This window comes from Palaemon carinicauda, chromosome 4 (assembly GCF_036898095.1).
Source record: "Palaemon carinicauda isolate YSFRI2023 chromosome 4, ASM3689809v2, whole genome shotgun sequence".
NCBI classification, from domain to species: domain Eukaryota; kingdom Metazoa; phylum Arthropoda; class Malacostraca; order Decapoda; family Palaemonidae; genus Palaemon; species Palaemon carinicauda.
In genome coordinates, this window is record NC_090728.1 from 92,499,096 (window position 1) to 92,521,147 (window position 22,052).

General features: G+C 39.1%; 1 protein-coding gene across 1 annotated transcript; it reads left to right on the forward strand.

Annotated features, from left to right (window-relative positions):
- Nucleotides 1-1,072: 1,072 nt before the first annotated feature.
- LOC137639132 (uncharacterized) lies at nucleotides 1,073-21,590 on the forward strand. Its single transcript, XM_068371442.1, has 5 exons — nucleotides 1,073-1,174; nucleotides 9,242-9,343; nucleotides 10,591-10,814; nucleotides 20,808-20,965; nucleotides 21,387-21,590. The coding sequence occupies exons 2-5, from the start codon at nucleotides 9,323-9,325 to the stop codon at nucleotides 21,527-21,529; spliced, it is 546 nt and encodes a 181-aa protein (XP_068227543.1). The 5' UTR covers nucleotides 1,073-1,174; nucleotides 9,242-9,322; the 3' UTR covers nucleotides 21,530-21,590.
- The last annotated feature ends 462 nt before the right edge of the window (nucleotides 21,591-22,052 follow it).

A 22,052-nucleotide genomic window follows, 5' to 3' on the forward strand; every position in this document is an offset into this window, starting at 1 on the left:
ACACACACACACACATATATATATATATATATATATATATATATATATATGTGTGTGTGTGTGTGTATATATATATATATATATATATATATATATATATATATATATATATATATATATATATATATACTTGTAGTTAAATGGTTAAGACTCTTGTTTCTTCAGAATGAGGTCCAGCGCTCAACCTTTCTTGATAGAAGTAAAATATGAATGTTGAATGTGAACGAAGAATAAAAGATTGAGGCGGTCACGGTTAATATTTTGGATGGTGTATGTTGTGTAAGAAAAAGTGATAAGGTGAAATATATGAAGTTGCTCAGAAGTGATGAAAAGGTTAGCGTAAGTGAAATAAATAACGGATAAAGAGTATTTAGAGGTATTAGGTAAAGTATGAAATTGGATGACAATAAGTTAGTTTACAGTCTTTTATTTCACAGAGGCTTGGATATATGGCGTGGAAAAAAACGTGTTCGAAAGGCAGGAACTCGACAACCTGGAACTACATGCTACTGATATGCCATCTATATATGTACATTATATGCATAAAGCGACCACTCTTATGGAAGTTTTAATGCCCGCGGTTTCATTCATAATTAAGCAATTGAGTAATGTGGAAGTAACCTTTGTTTTCCTTACTTATGCACTACGAAGTAAAAGTTAAGAAGTTTGAAAATTAGATTAAAGAAGGGAAGCAGGAATGGAGATATAATGGAAGTATAAAAATTGAACTGCAAACTCTCTTTTATTACTATTACCACTAAGTATATTATCATTATTGTTATTACAATTACGCAACTTGCCAGTTGTCGCTTACAAATCTCGTTACAAAGATGACATAAACATTGATAGAAATACGTTTTTATTATTGGAGAACTTGTGCTTATAGCATCCAACTTTTCCAATTAGGGTTGTGGCTTAGCTAATAATAATAATAATAATAATAATAATAATAATAATAATAATAATAATAATAATAATAATAATAATAATTGTAATAATAGAACTGTGCGCATGCGCATTCTTTCTGAAGAATTACGAACCGAGAAGCAGTAAGAGGTCGCTCGTGAGTCACGAAACCTTAGGTCAGCCAGTCAGTGCTTAGCGATTGTCGAAGTTGGAGTGCAATTTCTCTCTGGGTTTCTTCGCTGAATGGTCAGTGTTTTCTTCTAGCTCAGTGAGTATAACGCAAAATAATGTTCTGTTCTTTATCACACTAATTATGCAGACATTGTTCGATCGTTTTGTTACCAACAACCTGTTGAATAATTACTTCTTTTTTTTTTTTAACCAAGAACAGCAATTTCTTTCTACGAGTTTTGACGCAATAAAGAATTTTCAATATTACCAGCACGGATTATAGCGCATTAACATTACATTGGCTCTAGCGCCAAACACGGAAAATTTTTTTATTGTTCCTTCGTTAATCCTTATTACTTATTAGTTTAATCCGACCTGGCGCAAAAACAAGATATAAGATCGAAAGGGTAGAGCTGAATAGGAATCATACAAAGAAAGGTAAAAGGAAAAGAAAAAGGTGCCGTGGTAGACGGAAATTACAATAACTGGTTATCGGTTTAATCAAGAGAACTTAGCTTTCATGCGCTGTGGAAGGCATCGAGTGACCTCTGCGATTTATGACAAAGACAATCGTGCTTTAATGGCACCTCACCCCCCCCCCTCTCTCTCTCTCTCTCTCTCTCTCTCTCTCTCTCTCTCTCTCTATTAAGGCGGATTGTCATTGTTATAGATTATCGGAATCAGTGCATGGCAGAGGACTTTTACAGCACCGTGGACGCGTCGAATGCTGTTTAATGATAATGTGAAGTTGTAAGATTGAGGTTTTTAACACTTTTCCGAATAACTATCTTTTGAAATGAAGGTAAATTTGAATTTCCCTCAGCTGTGACAATGGTATATTTGAATAAAAAGTAAGGGATATTCTCGATACTCTCAGCTAAAGTTCGTATTTTCCAGATTACAGTCTTTGCAGTTCGAGGTTCGTCCTTAAAACTCAGCGTCCAGATTTGATATAAGAACTCGTGAGAATTGGTTTGAATTCACATGTCCCGTCCATGAAGTGAGATGAAGATTTTATCTTTTTATATTTCAATGCCAATTTTAACCATATATTGATGAAATGTGATATATGAGTATATTATAAAGACATGGCATGTAGCAGAATGAGTCGAGATAAACTGAAATTTAAAAGCAATCAGGAAATTGTACAGTAATGTACAAATGAATTTTCCAGGAGTGTGAATTCTTAGAATTATACCGATATTGTATTTAGTGGACTCCCTACTATATGATTATATACTTTTCTTGACTAATGTAAAATCAAACTCAAAGATTTTTCCTATATAACTTCATTATCATATTCCCTTTAATCCGGTTATACAGAAGCGTCAATGATGTTATTACGAAGGTTATTATCTGAGGTTTCAATTACATCTTTATCTTGATTTCTGTTTCTTTTTCCCACTCTGCTGTGCAATCTCTCTTGATGTTTTCCTTTACAGAGTTACTTAGGCACTGATTGGCCTCACAGAACCCCAACGCTTATATAGCCCAAATTCATGAATCAAATCTTTTGGACTACGTAACCGTATTCACTGACCTTTTGCCATAGTTTCCTTGCTCGAGGGGACGTCCTATCAATCTTCCCTCTCTTGTGCCATATTCCTCTTAGATTCTTTTCATGCGGCAATTTAAACAGGTTAATTTGAGGTTAAAATTAGTTCGGTGGACTGGTTAGAGAAAGCGATCCTTTTCACAGCTCTTTCTCATGGTTGGCTTTTATCCTTTTACATTTAATCATATCAATATCGGTTTCTTTCGTTTGATATCAAAAGTCATGTTTGCTCATTAAATTTTCATAGTTTATATAGTCTTTACATCTGTATTAGCTGTTCTATTTTCTTGTAAAATATAGTTAATAATTAAAATAATTACGTTATATTTTCAAATCGGTTAATATCATTGTTACCATAATATGAATTATTTTACTCATAAGTCTTTTAATTTCATCGCTAGATCTAGAATGATTAATTACATTCATCAAAATATACTTGTTTCAGAAGATCAATAACGCCTAATAAGAAGTTGTTGAAGACGCTCACGAAATCTTAAGATATTTCTGCTAGAGCCTTATTGGGTTCTTTGTCTGGCCAGATAATTCTACATTGGATCCTGCTCTGGTTACGGCTCATTTTCCTTTGCTTATACATACACATAACAGTCTGGTCTATTCTCTACACACTCCCCTCTTTCATTAAATAACTAAAAACACTAACATAACTTAAAATTCCTTTTTTTTCACTCAAGGGGTTAACACAGTAATTGTTCAGTGACTACTTTCCACTTGGTACTAGTAGAAGAGACTCTTTAGCTATGGTGAGTAGCTCTTCTTGGAGAAATACACTCCAAAATCAAACTATTGATCTCTAGTCATGGGTAATGCCATAGCCTCTGTACTATGGTCTTCCACTTTCTTGGGTTAGAGTTCTCTTGCTTCAGGGTATACTCACTTGGGCATACTATTCTACCTTATTTCTCTTAATCTTTTTTTTTCTCTCTTTTCATAGTTATGTATGAAAGGTCTACTGTAATGTTACTGATCTTAAAACATTTTATTTTAATTGTTCATTACTTCTCTTGTATTATATCTATTTCCTTGTTTCCTTTCCTCAATGGCTTTTTTTCCTGCTTTCCAAACTAATAATAATAATAATAATAATAATAATAATAATAATAATAATAATAATAATAATAACCGAAAAGTTAAAGTAGCTGTAGCCTATACGGAAATTCATCGACTGAACACTTTGATTAGAGATTTATAACCTTAGCGCACGTATGAGAATGGGAAGATTCGTTATTAGTCTTTCAAATGTTTATATAATATTCTTTGTCTTTATACGAATGAAAATCACGAGTAGTCAGAGTGAATAAGACAGAGTGCGTCTATTTCGTGTGCTAGTTTCCGTATTAACCGTCGAAGATCACATCCTATAGCCAGCGATACTCGGATTAATAGTTAGGTGTTTGTAGAAAGTAGTTCTCCAGACCATCGACAATTCCTGAGCTTTATTTGATGGATTGGATTGTGCTTCAATGTGGTAGGAGTCACGACTGAGATGATGTTGGCACGTGTCGAGGATTGATTGGGGGGGGGGGGGGGTGTTTGAGTGAGGAAGGCTTGGGAGGAACCTTTTAGAGGGGTGGATGGAAGATCGAGAGGGAGGCAGAGAATTAGATGGCGAGATAAGTTGAAGAATGATATGGAGAGAAGAGGCTGCCTTAGAGGGCGCATCAGGCAACCGACCCTTTACTGCAGGGATAGCGATGGGAAAGAAGATTGTATATGTCCCGGTGCTGGGGCATATTTAAAGGTTTAAAGGCCGCTCATGAATGGCAGAGGCAAGGGACAGTGACATTGCCCTATCAAGTAGGACAATGTCCTAGAGACTGACCATACTGTATACACATATGATCAGAGCCAAAGCTCCCCGCTCCCCCCACCCCCACCTCCATCCAAGCTAGTACCAAGGAGAGCCAGCCAATGGCTGCTTATGACTCAGCAGATAGACCTATAGGCTCCCCAAACCCCCTACCCCTAGCTCAGAAGGATGGTGAGATTGCAACAACCAAAGAAACTATCGAGTTTGAGCGGGACTCGAACATCGTTCTGGCAGTCACCAGTTAGGGATGTTACCACATCAGCCATCAGCGGTTGTCTCTTCATAGTGCTTGTGACATAAGAAAGCCACACTGAGTCATCCAGTACTGTGTTGACAGAGGTACACCATAATATAAGCTAACATAGGATTCTGTACCTCAAATTAAGAGGCATCTTTCCCTAGCCTAACATCACCTTTGGTGCCGTAAACTATACAATACATTTTTGACATTTAGTCAAGTATTTTCTCTCAATGGATTGTATAACTATTCTGCAATCTGCATTCTTAACAAATAGAATACTTCGGTAGGCAACAATATCTAATTCGAAAGGTAACATTTCAAAGCGGATAATTCATATATTTCAGTATCAATCATACGGAGGAAATTTATATCCCCAGTTACGTCTTAAGACTAGTTTATTCACGGCTTAATACACTAACACTGATACTTTATTTCTTCATCGATGTCTTGTCATAAACTATTAGGATGTACAAATCAGATGAAACTCTTGGATAAATGTGCAATTATTCGCTGTAACTCACATAAAAACACAAGATGTGTCAGGAACACCAAATGGGCCTGACTAACTCTCTATTTCTTAATGGCATGCTAGAGTTGTGGCCACTACACTTGTGTATTATTAGAATATACATGAAATATGGACATGCTGACAGAAAATGTATCTACTGCTAACATAACAAAATAATAAGGGGTTAACAAGATGAATTTGGCAACACAAAATGCGGACTACGTGTGATTTGCTTACCAGTAAGACTTTATTCAATTTTCCTTAAAGGATTTATGTATTATTTTTTTTTTTTTTTGCAGCCGTGCGTTATACAACGTCCAAAGCAATTCTAATTAAAGAAGAAATATAATGAGAATACTACGCATCAATCGAATTTACGCGGTTCTGGTGTGCAAAAGTTATTGGCAGAGATGGCTCAGAAGGTCACCTTTGCGGATGAAAACTTAAGTCTGATCCAGTGCAGCAATAATAAAAATATTTCACCGAAACAAATAGTAGGATAGAATTTTTTAGACCTATGAAATTTTTCCCCTTAGACTGCAAATACATTTATATATATATATATATATATATATATATATATATATATATATATATATATATATATATATATATATATAAAACACGCATAGTTGAGGTGGTACTCGTCAAAAAACCCTTATGGATCACATGAAATCGATACAATTACAGCGTTTCTTTGATCATATATTTTGAATGCATACGAAAAACATTACGTCCCTGTAGACAATAAATTTAGATTTAATTGAGAGTAAAAAATGCGTACTTAGTGATTAGCAACAAGACGCTTCACTTGATTCACCACACCTCCTGCAGTCCTTTGGAAGAAGAAGGATGGGTTCCTTTGTAACTTGACTTGATTAGTAACCGTGTGGTGATAGCTGTATTCACATGAAAGAAATGACAACTTGAATTCTAAATTACAATTGATATTTCTTAACGCGAATTATTCAATATGTTGTCATTTTATGAAAAACAATCCTGCACGCGTTGAATGATATGAAATCTGACAATAAGTTGGGTGAAACGAAACCACTTGCTGTCATGAAAGTCGATATGTGCAGATTCTTTGGAACATTTGATTACTATCAATACCAGGTTTTTGGGTGCCTATTTTTTTCATGAAAATTACGGCTACAAAATGAAGAAAAAATGCGAACAGATTACTTACAAATTATGCATATGTGTAATTTTTAGACTTGAATCATACAAACAGGCTACCATCAATGAGCTTGATGTTGGCTGAGATTGTCATTGTTGCCTCGAAGATCAAGAGGTAAATGATACCATCCATCCTGAGCAAGGGTCCCTCCAAGCGGAATTCTAAGCAACGCTCATCAAAGGTTTCTTCCATTGCGTAAAGGTTACATTCCACGCTCCACAAACGAACAGGGATCTGGGAAGGGAAATTTATTTGAATGCCACTGGCATTGATTCACAGTATCCCCCAGTTGTCAACATAATCATGGACAGATTTTTTTTTTTTCTTTTTTTTTTGCAAAGGTCTAATAGAAGCTGTTTTAGCTTCCATGCTAAACATACTTGATGATTCTTATGAGAAAATTTTCGATTTTGCTTAAACACAAATTAATGTTCTGAAATTATAGAGTATATATTCGAATTTAAATAAAGCTGTTATCTCTCTCTCTCTCTCTCTCTCTCTCTCTCTCTCTCTCTCTCTCTCTCTCTCTCTCTCTCTCTCTTTAAAAAGTCGTCTGGATGTTGTCTGATTGCATGCTAACCTTGTCCCTTAACAACAGTCAAAACATGTTGAAATACTTCATCTTTTGGTGAATAAAGAATGAGCTATTTTTATCTTGTAATTTTTCTTATCTTTTGTATCTTACTGATGTCATTGGAAGTCATAAAATGTCTTTCTCCATGATTAACACAATTACCAGTTTTCTATATTCCTCGGTGACCTACTTATATTTGTCTTTTTTACATAATCGATCTCTTTGTACTTCATACAAAGACACAAAGTGCTCCTTCGCTTCCACATTATAACATATCGTTTTTCTTCTTTTTTTTTTTCACTTTTTTTATTTATCTCGTCAATTCTACGGAACTCTGCTGCCCTTTTCCAGCGATGGAACATTTAAAGTTCGTATTTATTCATCTATTCGCTTATTCATTCATTTGTTTTTTCTTGATTATTTGTCTGTTAATTTGTTCATGAATATTTTTTTTTTTCAGTCATTTAAGTCAAATGTTTATTGCTCGATTTACTGTAATCATGATTAATTTCGTTAATAATGCCTTTGCAAATACAGCATTTATATCAATGACTAAAACTTGAAACTTGGGTAAAGGCAGGAGTCAAAATTCTCGAGATAGAGGGAACTTTCAGTAAACCATCTCAATTTCACAACTCGTCAAACAATAGAGAGTTTAACATTAGTCTCTTCCGTTTTGCTTTTATAAAATCCTGAAACAGAAACAATATTCATATATCAATTCACGTATATTTGTGCTTATTTTAAAAAAGAAAAAAGTAAAGGAGGAAACGTCAGAATAAGAGCGCTTTTAGGGAACTGGGAAAAGCAGAAAGAGAGATTTCCAACAATTATGGATTCGGTGTCAATGTTGGCACGCCATGGCCACTTGAACTTCCTGGCGATGCAATTAATTTACTGCAGTCTCGATTTGTCGAGTTTACAAACTTCCTTTCTTATCTCTAAAAGAGGATTAAAACAATGTGCGTGCAAATGCGTCAATTAGAAGGTATGTTAATGCACTGTACTTTTTTTTCCTCTTTTTGTCAAGTAATCCTGGAGAATTATGAAGGATAATTTTTAGGAAGCTGAACTTGCTGTACTTTGAAGAAGAGACAAAGCATGTACGAGATTTACTTACATAAAGTATTTTAGAAAAGACCAATTGCCTACATCTAAAGAATTTTGTATCGTGATGAATATATTGGAACACTGCGTAAAATTAACCTCACTTCGTTTTAGATACAACTTGCAATCTCTCTCTCTCTCTCTCTCTCTCTCTCTCTCTCTCTCTCTCTCTCTCTCTCTCTCTCTCTCTCTCTCTCTCTCTCTCTCTATTTTTTCTTTTTTTTTATATTGGCTTCTGTCTGAAACCGCAATGACCAAGAAAATTAATTGGCCATTTGGAGTATTTCGTGTGTGTGTTTGTTGCAAATAAAAGGAATATCCTGTGAAGTTGATTTAAATGACCAAGGATGGCGGGCCAATGAAACTAAAGAACCGCATTGCTTCACGACAAAGAATAACATTTTTGTTTCATATACCTCTTTTAAATTTTTTTTTTGTGTGTGTGTGTGAGAGAGAGAGAGAGAGAGAGAGAGAGAGAGAGAGAGAGAGAGAGAGAGAGAGAGAGAGAGAGAGAGAGAGAGAGAGAAGCTCTGCAGGGTAAAATGAATTTACTCTCATATCAATGACAATCTACTTCTAGTGTTACTGGTCACTTCTGTAATGAAATATTACAAGCTTTCTTTCTGATTCTCGTAAAATAACTTTTTAAATCCTATATCTCTCTATATACATTTCATTTTAATGACATAATAAAGTTCTATTATTTCACTATTCCCAATTGGAACCTATTTTCACTCCATTACCTTTGACATCATGACCCGATTTCTACTGCTCGAGTGAAAATCAATAGATTTGGATGAAAGGTGAATGTCGAGTTAGGAATTATATGATAAGAAAGAGAAGAAGTAAATCCACATTCTTCTCAAAGATTAATTTGCCTTCGTCTGATAAGGTATCAACAATAAAGATTTTAGACGTAGTTTTTGTGTGATATTTCCTGTTGTAGAAAGCTAGCAAGCAAAATAGAACAGTGGATATGTTTGAAATGGTAGTGATAAGAATGATTTAGTTTGGTTATATTTAATCAACTGATTTGTTGGAATTAACTGTAGTCTCTCAGTCTGTGAAATACAGTAAGTAACATTAACAATAATTCATCTTGTTTAATTTATTCCTTGTGGCCATTATACGAATACAAATTCACACAATAAAGAGACTTATTTGTTTGCAGGTTGGCTTCGCAAAAATCGTCTTTTTGGCCAAAGCTACTTTAGTGCCATGAGCACTATTTCATAGAGAAGAAATTCATATCATGGAACCAGCATCTTACGAGGTGAGAAATTTCCATATTTCTATTTTTTTTTTTTTTTTGTATCTTCCAAGAGGTGAATGATTTCAAAATATAAAGATACAGACATCTCAAACAAAATCTGTTGTGAAAACTTATACTTGATAACAATATACAGTAACTCAATGACCTTAATAATCACTATTGATTTTGCTCCTTATTTTCACTAAGGACTTTCATTGTTGCTCAGATATCCTTGAGATGCCAGAAATAAAATAAAGAAATTGACGGAAAAATTTAATATCCTGTAAGCGTGTTGTGTGTCTATCAAATATTTGAGCAACATAGCAATGATTGACTGTACGTCAATACTCGACTATAACCATTTATCTTACTGTGTTAAAAATGCTGATTTCTGTTGCAAAGGACTGATAAGTCGTTGTTATTTATAGCTATCATAAAGACTTACAGCATTTAAAGTACCTGAGAAAAACATCGTAACTTGTGTCACAACTAATCTGTAGAGGGTGTGAATGTTTAGAATATTTTCTAAATATCTACAAAATTAGATCTGCTTTGTATTGGAAATCAAAAGGAATTATTATGAAATACTCGACAGGACTGTCAACCAATCAGATCCAAGATATGATCGCATGAATAAAAAATTTGATCTTCCAACAACTTTCAATAATTAAAGTTTAAACTATCTTCAGAAGATATGTTTAGCTATAGCTCTTAAACTGTTCGAATATGAGACATCAATTATATAGTTACTAGTGCCTTTCATAATTGCGCCTCAAGAACTAATAAGCGCTACTCCTTTTCTAGAACTTCAGTACTCTTATGCAAAGTACCCCATCGTTGCATTGCCCGGTACCAACCAAAAGGCTTTCATTCCTTTCCCTCTGAAAGAGTCTTCTTGCCAGTACCATTGATACTCAATTTTAGATGAAAAACTATTTTAAAGATATTTGAATATTCACTTTTGTTTTTCAGACATATTGTTTCAGTGTACATATGTCGTCTTTTGATTAAGTTATTTTATTTATTCGTTTTCTTAGTTTCATATTTGAGATTCTTGTTCTGAAAATGCTTGCTGAGGAAGTTAATGACCGTCAAGCCTGTGTGCTTACTTTTATTAAATATTGATGTTTTTAAATCCATTAGTCCTCATCAGTTTTGTTATATTCAACAATTTGCATGTAGTGTGTTTTGGAGCAACGTGGTACTTTACCAAGTTTTTGTTTGTCATTTGACCTGGCCAATAACCGAACATTTGAACTATTCCACAGATTCCAATCGTAGTGATGTCTGTTAAGATGCAACCCTGGGATCGGCTGTACACTTCACCAACTCGCTCCTCGGCAGCCAGAGCTCAGGCTGTACCCAGCACCTACACGACTTCCCCTTCAGGAGAGAGGAAAGCGCTCGACAGCCTAGAGTGGACTCTGAGGTCAGGGTATGACCACCAAAAAGACTTGTTTGTCGACAAATCGGAGGCAATGAGAAGACCAGGGTTAGTAATGATGGGTAAGAAAGAAGTACTATACTTAGTCTGGTTTCTGATATGGCCTGTGACGAATTGATGTCGAAATTTAAATAATACTTCAGCAACTACTGGCAAATATCAGAGATTTGTTCTGAGTATCTGTTAGGGTATCAGTAAGCTCTTTCTTTGAATCATTCTCTACCTTATCTAATCTTCATAAAGAGAATCTACAAATTAGTCTTATGGGAAAATCTAGATACGGTTAGAAGATCATTTGCTCTTAACTATTCAGGGATCTTCCATTTTTAAAGAGACGAGTCCATCACTTTTGAACCCAATTTTTCTTATTTGTAACTAACGGTTCGGTAAGGACATTGGTGTACTTCTTCAAGTGGTTTTTGCACAGAAATAATATTGGAATTGGTTGGAGATGCGCACCCGAAGAGGGACCTGATGTTTCCGGGAAATATATTTGAGGACTCGAACCTAACTTGAGATACTGTATCTCTATAAGTGAATTATGAGATTGATTTCAAAACAAAGTTAGAGTCACTCTGAGCCTTGAATCAAACCCTCTGATACATAAATTATGTAATTTTGAAGATGAGGTCATTCCCCGAACTAGCTTGTTTTTATCGTAGGATCAAAGGGTTCAGTGTTGCGACAGTCCTAATAAACCTACTTGAAGTCTGTGGCTGTCTGGTTTTAATTCTGACTAGTTGGGGAATAAAAAGGAGGAATCATACAGACATTAAGAACTATTTCGTCCCCCATCTCTGGCGTGCGTTGGAAAGATAACAGCCATTTTAAGGTTTGTTTTCTCTTCAATCAGAAAAAAATTGATTGTAATGAGAGAGTGCTCATAATGGAGAATCTAAATTGGATTATGAAATGCTAAAGATCAGCAATCCAGAGGAAGACACCATTTTATATGCTTAAAGGAACAACTTTTTAACAACACTAATCATGTCAAGTGATAATTACTATTTCTGAATAGAATTTTCTTTGTAAAGTTTATTAAGTGCTCATCTATAAAGTCAAATGATAATCTTAAGTTTTTGGTTTACAAAAGTAGATTGAGTTAAAGGCAGTTTTGGATTCAAAATTTCATCTTGGCTAACACCTAAACATTGCATAGGGAAGCTATATATATCTAAGGGTTGTGGTGGCCGATGTGGTAACGTTCCTGACTAGTGATCGCCGGACTGGGGTTCGAGTCCCGCTCAAACTCGTTAGTTCCCTTGGTCACTGGAACCTCACCATCCTTGTGCTCTAAGGATGGGGTGTTTGGGGGAGCTTATAGGTTTATCTGGTGAGTCATCAGTAGCCATTGCCTGGCCTTCCTTGCTCCTACCTTGGATGAAGAAGGGGCTTGGGTGCTGATCATTTGAACATATGATCAGTCTCTAGGGCATTGTCCTGCTCGATTGGGCAATGTTACTGTTCCTTGCCATACATGAGTGGCCTTTAAACCTTTAAACCTCCTAAGGAGAAATACCAGACTGACCTTTTATGATTCCATTTTTGGGCTCAAGCCATGACGTCCTGATGGAAGGTTCCTTTTTGGTAGCTTCCTTGGGTATATTAACTACTAAGATATTCTCAGAGAATTTAACCACAGGTTATCACAGAATTCTAACTTCTGGAGCGAGTATCCTAAAGGTTTCCCTTTAAGACATCGTATATCAACAGGGGACACATGTATTAACACGCCACATAGCTATCTGCACCCCATATAGAGTTAACACTTCGATATGGAGGGGCGGAGAATAACTGGGGAGCCGTTCCACAGCTATACTCGTCCGTGGCTACTTTTGGTACTCGAAACGTAAACAAACGGGCGCCATTGCTAAATGACGTCACGTCCGTCCTCATCCTTCTTTTAGTAGCTTGCCTTGCTAAGACGGATTTCCCCTTGTGCTTTTTTATCGGCTTGCATCTTCGTAATGTCGCTACCTTCAGCCTCGCCTTCTTCTGGAAAGGAGGAGTACGTTAAATGTGACCACAACTTCTGTGGAGTGAAGCGCCCGCACTTCTACGGGCACACGGCGTGTCGGACCCACGCCCCCTGTGCCAATAAGAAAGGCGAACTAAAATTCTGGGACCCGCAGCACTGTACAGTCTGCAAGGACCGTCTGGTCGAGGCGTTCAACGATCCTCCTTCAGCGGAGGTAAGGGACGCTGCTCGAGAGAAGCTACGCAAGTGGGTGCGTGGCTTCCAGAAGAACGCCACCGTACCGTATCTCGCCACCGAAGATTTGAGGGCCTCGCTTTTCCCGAAGGCATCACCAGACTCAGTGGTCCCTAAAGATCAGATTCCCACCGTCCAGATAGTGGTGGAACCGGATGTGGTCATGGCTCAGTCCATGCATGAGTGCCGTTTGGATTCCGACAACGTGGAACGTATGTCGGAAGTGTCGGAGAACACAGAGAGGAACCTCATGGGCGACGAACTGGACTATGAGGAAGATCAGGTGGAATACCCTGAGTCGGAGCAGGAGGTCACTCCAACACCCACCCCCACACCAACTCCTACACTGACGGATGTATCACTCCCTTCTACATCCGCTACCCCGGATCCTACCCCATCCAACACCCAGGAGATCTTCAAGATGCTTGAGGCTCTCATGGATAAGAAACTCCGCGAGACGCATGAGTTCTTCAGGTCCAACATGGGAAGTTCGAAGCAACCGAAAAGGATTTCGGTTAAGGACCTCCCTGCATGCTCGGATACTAACCCCTGGAGGTATGCCGAGCACATGCCGATCACCATGGGCAAGATCTTTATTAGCAAAAAGGTCGGCTCGATCGCGCTGGAAGAAGTGGAATTCTTCCCAAACTTTAAGGCTTACCCGGACTGTTACGTCCGACTTAGGTCTGAACCTGCCTCTAAAGAAGAGACCGAACCAAAGGAGGTTATCGTGTTCGATCTCCCGAAGGCCCAGGCTATGTTAGCCAATACGGTGAAAAGTAGAGGCTTCACCTGCTCTAAACTACCGGCGCTTAGCAAAAAGCACCCGATTTACGTCGCACCAGACGATGCGACCTTCCCCTTTTTGGAAAAGGCCTTCACTGCGGTGCATAAGGCAGTGGAAGAAGGAAAACCTTGCCCTGCACTGGAGGAGTGCAGACCCTTCTCCCTGACCACTCCCCCTGATGTTAGACACTGGAAAGACGTCCAGTCAACATTTGTAGTGGGGAAACTAGAGCCTGACGTCGCTGGTCGTCAGTTTAACGAGGACCTCCCAAAACTTAACGATCATCTCCTTCGTCGGGAACATGATACGAAGGAAAGGCTCGCCGCATCTATGTCCCTCCAAGTACAGCTCGAAGTCATGGCCGGTGACACTAGGGTCCCTGACTACTACATGGCCCTCGCCAAAACACATCTGGCGACCGTAGTAAAGGATCTATACAGCTTCACGAAGGCTCGTAGAGCCTGTCGTGAATTCGTGTTCTCAAGTGCTACAGTGAGACACGAACCCCGGAGGCTGATTTCCTCCAACATCTGGGGTAAACACCTCTTTCCCTCCTCCCTAGTGAAAGAGATCACCGACAAGGCCGCCACGGAGAACAGGAACCTTCTCCACAAGTGGGGCCTGTCGAAGAAAAGGAAATCCTCTCAGGACGACGGCCCTCAACCTAAGAGGAAACCCACAAAGCCGAAACCCCAGCAACGTCAACAGAGACGGCAGTTTCCGGGATCCGCTACTCCCCAAGTGGCAGCTCAGCCACAACAAACCTTTCAATTGGTCACCCAACCGGTCTTGTCACAGTCGCCGGTCTTCACCCCTGCATTTGAGCAGCAGTCAACTACCTTTCGTCCCAAAGGTAGAGGCTCAAACAGAGGTACAGGCAGAGATGCATCTCGCCGCTCCTCCAGAGGCAGAGGAGGAAAGGGAGCTAGCGGCCGAGGTAGTAAGCCCTCGGGAAACCAGAAGCAATGAAGTGCTTCCAGTGGGAGGAAGACTCCGCCAATTCCAGGATCGTTGGACCTTCGATCCCTGGACACACAGCATCGTCAAGAAGGGTCTAGTCTGGAGCTGGACTCAACCACCCCCAACCTTCCAGCAATTCTTCCAACAGTCAACCCCCCTTCTGGAAGAATATGTCCTAGAACTCTTGAACAAGAAGTTGATAAAGAGGGTAAAGTCAACCAGGTTCCAAGGGAGACTGTTTTGCGTCCCCAAGAAGGACTCCGACAAACTCAGCGTCATTCTAGACTTATCCCCCCTCAACAAGTTCATAGCGAACAACAAGTTCAAGATGCTGACTCTTCAACTGGCACATTCCAATGAACCACCACGCTTCCTCCTACCTAGGATTTCGACTCCAAAGGAAAAGCTACGCTTTCAGGGCCATGCCCTTCGGCCTCAATGTGGCCCCACGGATCTTCACAAAGCTGGCAGACGCCATCGTTCAACAGCTCCGCCTCCGCGGCGTCCAGGTGATGGCCTACCTCGACGACTGGCTGGTCTGGGCTACATCGCCCGAAGATTGTCTAAGATCCTGCAACAAAGTCACCCAGTTTCTGGAACACCTGGGATTCAAGATAAACACCAAGAAATCTCGCCTCTCTCCAGCTCAGAAGTTCCAATGGTTAGGAATCCAGTGGAATCTTCAGTCACACCGCCTTTCCATTCCCCAGAAGAAAAGGAAAGAAATAGCATGGTCTGTCAAAAAACTGCTGAAATCCAAACGGATCTCAAGACATCAGCAGGAACGAGTTCTAGGCTCTCTACAGTTCGCCTCAGTGACAAACCCAGTGCTGCGTGCACAGCTAAAGGATGCCGCGGGAGTCTGGAGATGTTCTGCATCCATCGCTCGAAGAGACCTCAAGAGACGGCTCCCAAACAGACTTCGGTTACTCTTAAAGCCGTGGTCGGAAGCAAAGGCCCTGAAAAGGTCCATCCCTCTTCAACATCCACCTCCATCACTCAACATCCACACGGACGCTTCGCTGGAGGGTTGGGGAGGTCACTCCCACCAACAACAGGCTCAAGGTACATGGTCTCCCCTATTCAAGACGTTTCACATCAACATCTTGGAGGCCATGGCGGTCCTTCTCACTCTGAAGAAACTCTCTCCGCCTCCCTCGATCCACATTCGTCTGACCCTGGACAACTCAGTGGTAGTCCGATGTCTCAATCGTCAGGGCTCGATATCGCCCCAGATAAATCAGGTGCTTCTCCCAATCTTCCACCTGGCAGAGAAGAAGAAATGGCACCTTTCTGCAGTTCACCTACAAGGATTCCGCAACGTGACGGCGGACGCTCTATCTCGGACAAGCACGATAGAGTCGGAATGGTCTCTAGACGCAAGATCCTTCTCCTTCATCTCTCACCAAGTCCCGGAACTTCAGATCGATCTCTTCGCAACGAGCGACAACAATCAACTTCCTCGTTATGTGGCCCCGTACGAGGACCCCAAGGCAGAAGCAGTGGACGCCATGTCACTGGATTGGAACAGATGGTCCAGGATCTACCTGTTCCCTCCCACCAACCTTCTGCTAAAAGTCCTCTCCAAGCTGAGAACCTTCAAAGGGACGGCGGCCCTAGTGGCTCCCAAGTGGCCCCGGAGCAATTGGTACCCCCTGGTCCTGGAGCTACAGCCCACGCTGATCCCTCTCCCGGGCCCAGTTCTCTCTCAGCAAGTACAGAAGTCGACTGTCTTCGCTTCATCATCGAAAGTCAGGGACCTTCATCTCATGATTTTCTCTCCCTAGCCGCGAAGAAAAGGTTTGGGATCTTGAAGAAAAGTCTAGACTTCCTCGAGGAATACAAGACCGAATCCACACGACGGCAATACGAATCATCCTGGAGAAAGTGGGTCTCATTCGTCAAGGCAAAAAATCCTACGGAAATCACCATCGATTTTTGCATGTCCTTCTTCATTCACCTTCATGGACAGGGCTTAGCAGCCAACACGATTTCTACCTGCAAATCGGCCTTGACTAGACCACTACTGTACTCCTTCCAGATTGATCTGTCCAACGACATCTTCAATAAACTGCCGAAGGCATGCGCTCGTCTACGCCCAGCACCTCCGCCAAAACCTATCTCCTGGTCCCTGGACAAGGTGCTCCATTTTGCCTCCGAATTGGACAACGATTCGTGCCCTCTCAAGGATCTGACTCAAAAAGTTATATTTCTTTCTGCTCTTGCCTCAGGAGCCCGAGTCAGCGAAATAGTGGCATTATCAAGAGACGAGGGTCACATCCTGTTTACAGACTCAGGAGACCTTACCCTCTTCCCTAATCCGACGTTTCTCGCGAAAAATGAACTACACACCAAGAGATGGGGCCCTTGGAGAATCTGCCCCCTGAAAGAAGATGCCTCTCTATGTCCGGTAGAGAGCCTCAAGGTCTATCTTCATAGAACTTCAGACTTTGGTGGAGGCCAACTCTTCAAAGAAGAAACATCGGGTAGCGACCTGTCACTCAAACAACTAAGAGCGAAAATCACCTACTTCATTCGCAGAGCGGATCCTGACAGTACACCCGCAGGTCACGATCCTAGAAAAGTCGCATCGTCTCTGAATTTTTTCCAGAGCATGGATTTCGAAAGCCTCAAGAGTTTCACAGGTTGGAAATCTTCGCGTGTTTTCTTCAAGCACTACGCGAAACAAGTGCATGAAGTCAAACATTTCGTGGTAGCCGCAGGTAGTGTTATGAAACCTGCAATTAACTCTGCATAGAACAGTGAGTTACTTGGGACTTTAACTCTTCGGGTGCCTATGTTGACCCTCGTGTGATACGTAGTGATTTCATGGACACTTAGTGTTTTTTTATAGACTGCTCTCTACAAGGTGAAATATCATAGTCGTCACATGAGTGCCGCATGCCTAGAGCATGATGTGTTTTTTCCTTATTAAAGACTGACGTTCCTATGGAACCTGTGCCTTCTAATAATTTGAAATTTTCTTTCAGATTCAAGAGCGAAGTCTTTTCATTACTATGTACATTATAATTTATTTGTAAATTAACTTTACATCCTTTATTGCATTTATTTTTACTATATTCTGCAATTGTGAAATAAAATTTCTATTTTATTACTTGTGCGTCTCTCTCCGCTCCTACTCATACTATGAAATACATGGTTGTCATAGTTTCATTATCCCCTTTCTCTTGAAATAAAGAAGAATAATAGGTTCTATCCGTATTATATACTCACCTATGCTGTGTAATATTCCTAATTGAATACTTACTTGCGCCATATCTTCGAGACCAGATCGTTCTCTAGCTATGAAATATAGTGCCTAACCACCACTTTTCTGTTATTGAGAATGTTCCTACATGAATATTGACCATTCTGTCTTGTCTCCGAGTTCTTCACGTTCTCTCCGCAAGGTGGGTAGCCCTTCGATGACCACTTTGATCTTCGGCATGGACCGTTGGACTTCTCTGCCAGGGGGGGCAGGAAGTTGCATCCCCACGGAACCTCTATCGAGGTCACTATGCTTACCTTATTCAAAGCCCTTGGCACTTACTCTATAAAGGGAAATCTACCATGATACATTGATTCTCTGGTACTCTTCCATCAGGACGTCATGGCTTGAGCCCAAAAAACGGATTTTGAGCGAAGCGAAAAATCTATTTTTGGGTGAGATAGCCATGACGTCCTGATGGACCCTCCCTGCTACCCTAGTCCAGCCTTTCAGGCCCCACCCTGTTCTGCTGTATCATGGTGATTGGCAAGCAGCTGGCATCAGGAGGAAGACGGACGTGACGTCATTTAGCAATGGCGCCCGTTTGTTTACGTTTCGAGTACCAAAAGTAGCCACGGACGAGTATAGCTGTGGAACGGCTCCCCAGTTATTCTCCGCCCCTCCATATCGAAGTGTTAACTCTATATGGGGTGCAGATAGCTATGTGGCGTGTTAATACATGCGTCCCCTGTTGATATACGATGTCTTAAAGGGAAACCTTTAAGATACTCGCTCCAGAAGTTAGAATTCTGTGATAACCTGTGGTTAAAATCTCTGGGAATATCTTAGTAGTTAATATACCCAAGGAAGCTACCAAAAAGGAACCTTCCATCAGGACGTCATGGCTATCTCACCCAAAAATAGATTTTTCGCTTCGCTCAAAATCCGTTTTAAATCACTCTTCCTTATCTAATAGCATATTACATCGTCTCTTTTAAGGTGCCACATTTATCGCAGTAGTTCCAGGTCTTTACTCTGTCCGTTTCCTTGAAATCCCGACAAAGAAAGACGAGATTAAAAGGCGTAGCAATAATGGACCGACGAAGGTGCAAATTAATCGTTAAAAGCTCATCTGCAATAAGTCAGTCAGACACAGCCGAAAATAAATCAAGATTACTGGGTTTCACGGTTCTGTAAAATTGTAAATTGTGGCCTGTCTTTTGAGGAATTTCCTTCAAATGACTCTCTCTCTCTCTCTCTCTCTCTCTCTCTCTCTCTCTCTCTCTCTCTCTCTCTCTCTCTCTCTCTCTCTCTCTCTCTCTGTGTTCCTAGATATCGTGAGAAAGTTCGCTTTCATAGAGGCATGTTCTTATCAATCTCACTCTCGTGTTCCTAATATACGGATTAGGTGTCACGGAATAACTGCTCAGGATCCCATTCACGCGTTTACGTCAGGACATATAATTTCAGTACTGAAAGTACTTTCGCTGCCAATACAGTTTCTATGTCTTGTTTGTTTACATTAATGATTGGACATATAAATAAATAGACATTGATTAATGAGCTATAAAAGTCTATTAACCAACTTTATACATCAGAATTTTAAGGAAAAGGAGACTGTTCATCATTTTCGTATTTTCACTATTATGATAACATGTGGTTGAGTATAGCTATATATACACTCTATTTTTGAACACACACACACACACACACACACATATATATATATATATATATATATATATATATATATATATATATATATATATATATATATATATATTATGTGTGTGTGTGTGTGTGTGTGTGTGTGTGTGTATTTACATGGATACAGTAGGCTATACATAGGTTTGAGTAAGTATAGAATCTCTTGTATGGACCAATATAACTTTTTTTTAGGAATGATTCCTTTAGATTTCCGAACATCTAAAAAGACTTTCTCCTTGACATAAGAGGTAACGAAGGTCGGAAATGTGAAGAAAAGAAGAGTTGTCTATTGAATAGAGAAAACTCGTTTATTCAGGAGACACCGATGCAATGAAACCTTCATCTGAAGATCATTTACTATCTTGAGGGTAATGACTGGGTTAAAATTAGATGGGATTATATATTTATTACATGAAAAGGATTGTCTCTGAATTTTGTGCAAAGATAATCTATTATAAAATGCTTACTTTCCTAATTGTTTCAGTACTTTATTGATAAATGGTCTTATCTTCAGCTACCTATGTAATATATATATATATATATATATATATATATATATATATATATATATATATATATATATACATATATATACATACATATATATATATATATATATATATATAAATATATATATATATATATATATATATATATATATATATATATATATATATATATATATATTTATTTATATATATACGTATGTAATTTATATATACATATATATATACATATATATGTATATATATACGCATATAATTTATATATACATATGTATATGTATATATATGTGTGTGTGTATGTGCATGGTGCATGTTTATGTATACATATATATACACTCAAATACACACACATATATATATGTACATATATATACATATATATATATATGTATATATATATATATATATATATATATATATATATTTATATATATATATATATACATATATATATATATATATATATATATATATATGTATGTATGTATGTATGTAGCTATATATGTATGCTCATATATATATATATATATATATATATATATATATATATATATATATATATATATATATATGTGTGTGTGTGTGTGTGTGTGTGTGTGTGTGTGTGTGTGTGTGTGTAGTTCGTAAATTACTGCAATGTCTTACCTCTGTTTCCCTGCAGAGTAGACAAACGGAGATGCATCAGAGATCATGCAATGGCAATAAAACAGCAGGACTCTCTCCAGGTCCTGAGAGAGGATCAAGAGGGCCAAGCCCTCCCTCGCACCTTTGACGAAAACATCCTACAAGAAGCTGCCTCAGACGCTCGCCAGTTAAAAGGTATGTCCGGACTACCGGTTAATCCAACACTAACAAAAGAAAAAAAAGAAAAAAAGAATAAATCCTCCTTCTTTATGGTTTATAACAATTACATGTTATCAAGATTGAGATGTATTTTTAAGTCACGTGATCGGTGGAACATGAGGAAATTACTGACGGGGAAACAATCCTTTGTGTTTTGTGAGGAGCTGCGATATTATTTCTCTATCATATCCGAGTGCTTCAAAGAGGTTATCGCTATCGGTATTGAAATATCTAACTAAATATCATTCCCTCCTACTTGTGATTCAGCGTTCTAAATAAGGGTACTTATAAATAAACCACTTTCTGATAAAACTGTAGTTTTTCATTTGAACAATAACTTCATATTAGAACCATAGTTTCTTTATACAAACCGTAGTTTTCGCCGTTTCTCCCACAGGACCTCGGGTGGTGACGATAAAGACAAGAGAGTCTCTCCTGACTTCCCTAATCCACTCCCCGCGTCCTACCCACACACTGACTGCCCCAAGGGCCAGAATAGGATACGCCAGGAATCCCACCGGAGCTTTCTTTACGTCGTAGTGACTCGTCTGGATTCAAGTGAAACCTCGACATGTTTTCCTCATTCTAGAATTAAAATCAAATGAAATTTATTAGTTTTAATACAGAAACATGTGGTGGTCTATTGGAAATGTCCCTGCCTGGCGTTCTGCTGGACGGGAGATCGAGTCCCGCTAAAACTCGATAGTTTCTTGTGGTGTCTGCAACCTCACCCTCCTTGTGAGCTAAGGAAGAGGGGTATGGGTAGAGCCTACAGGTCTAACTGCTGAGTCATCAACAGCCATTGCCTAGCCCTCCCTGTTCCTAGCTTGGGTAGAAAAGGGTCTTGAGCGCTGATCATATGGATATGTGGTCAGTCTCTAGGGCTGCTAGGGCATTGCCACCGCCCCTTGCCTCTGCCACTCTTGAGCAACTTTTAAACTGAGACGGACTGAAAACTGTTGCATTCAGATTCTACCTACCAGTGCGAGAGATATTTTGTTAGTTAAAATACCGAAATTAAAATCTTATGGCATAGGTTGAGCTATGCATAATCTATAGATAA

Coding starts and splice junctions, on each gene's coding strand:
- LOC137639132 (XM_068371442.1), top strand. CDS start 9,323: ATGGAACCAGCATCTTACGAG. Junction 9,344..10,590: donor TGGAACCAGCATCTTACGAG/GTGAGAAATTTC, acceptor ACTATTCCACAG/ATTCCAATCGTAGTGATGTC. Junction 20,966..21,386: donor AGACGCTCGCCAGTTAAAAG/GTATGTCCGGAC, acceptor TTTCTCCCACAG/GACCTCGGGTGGTGACGATA.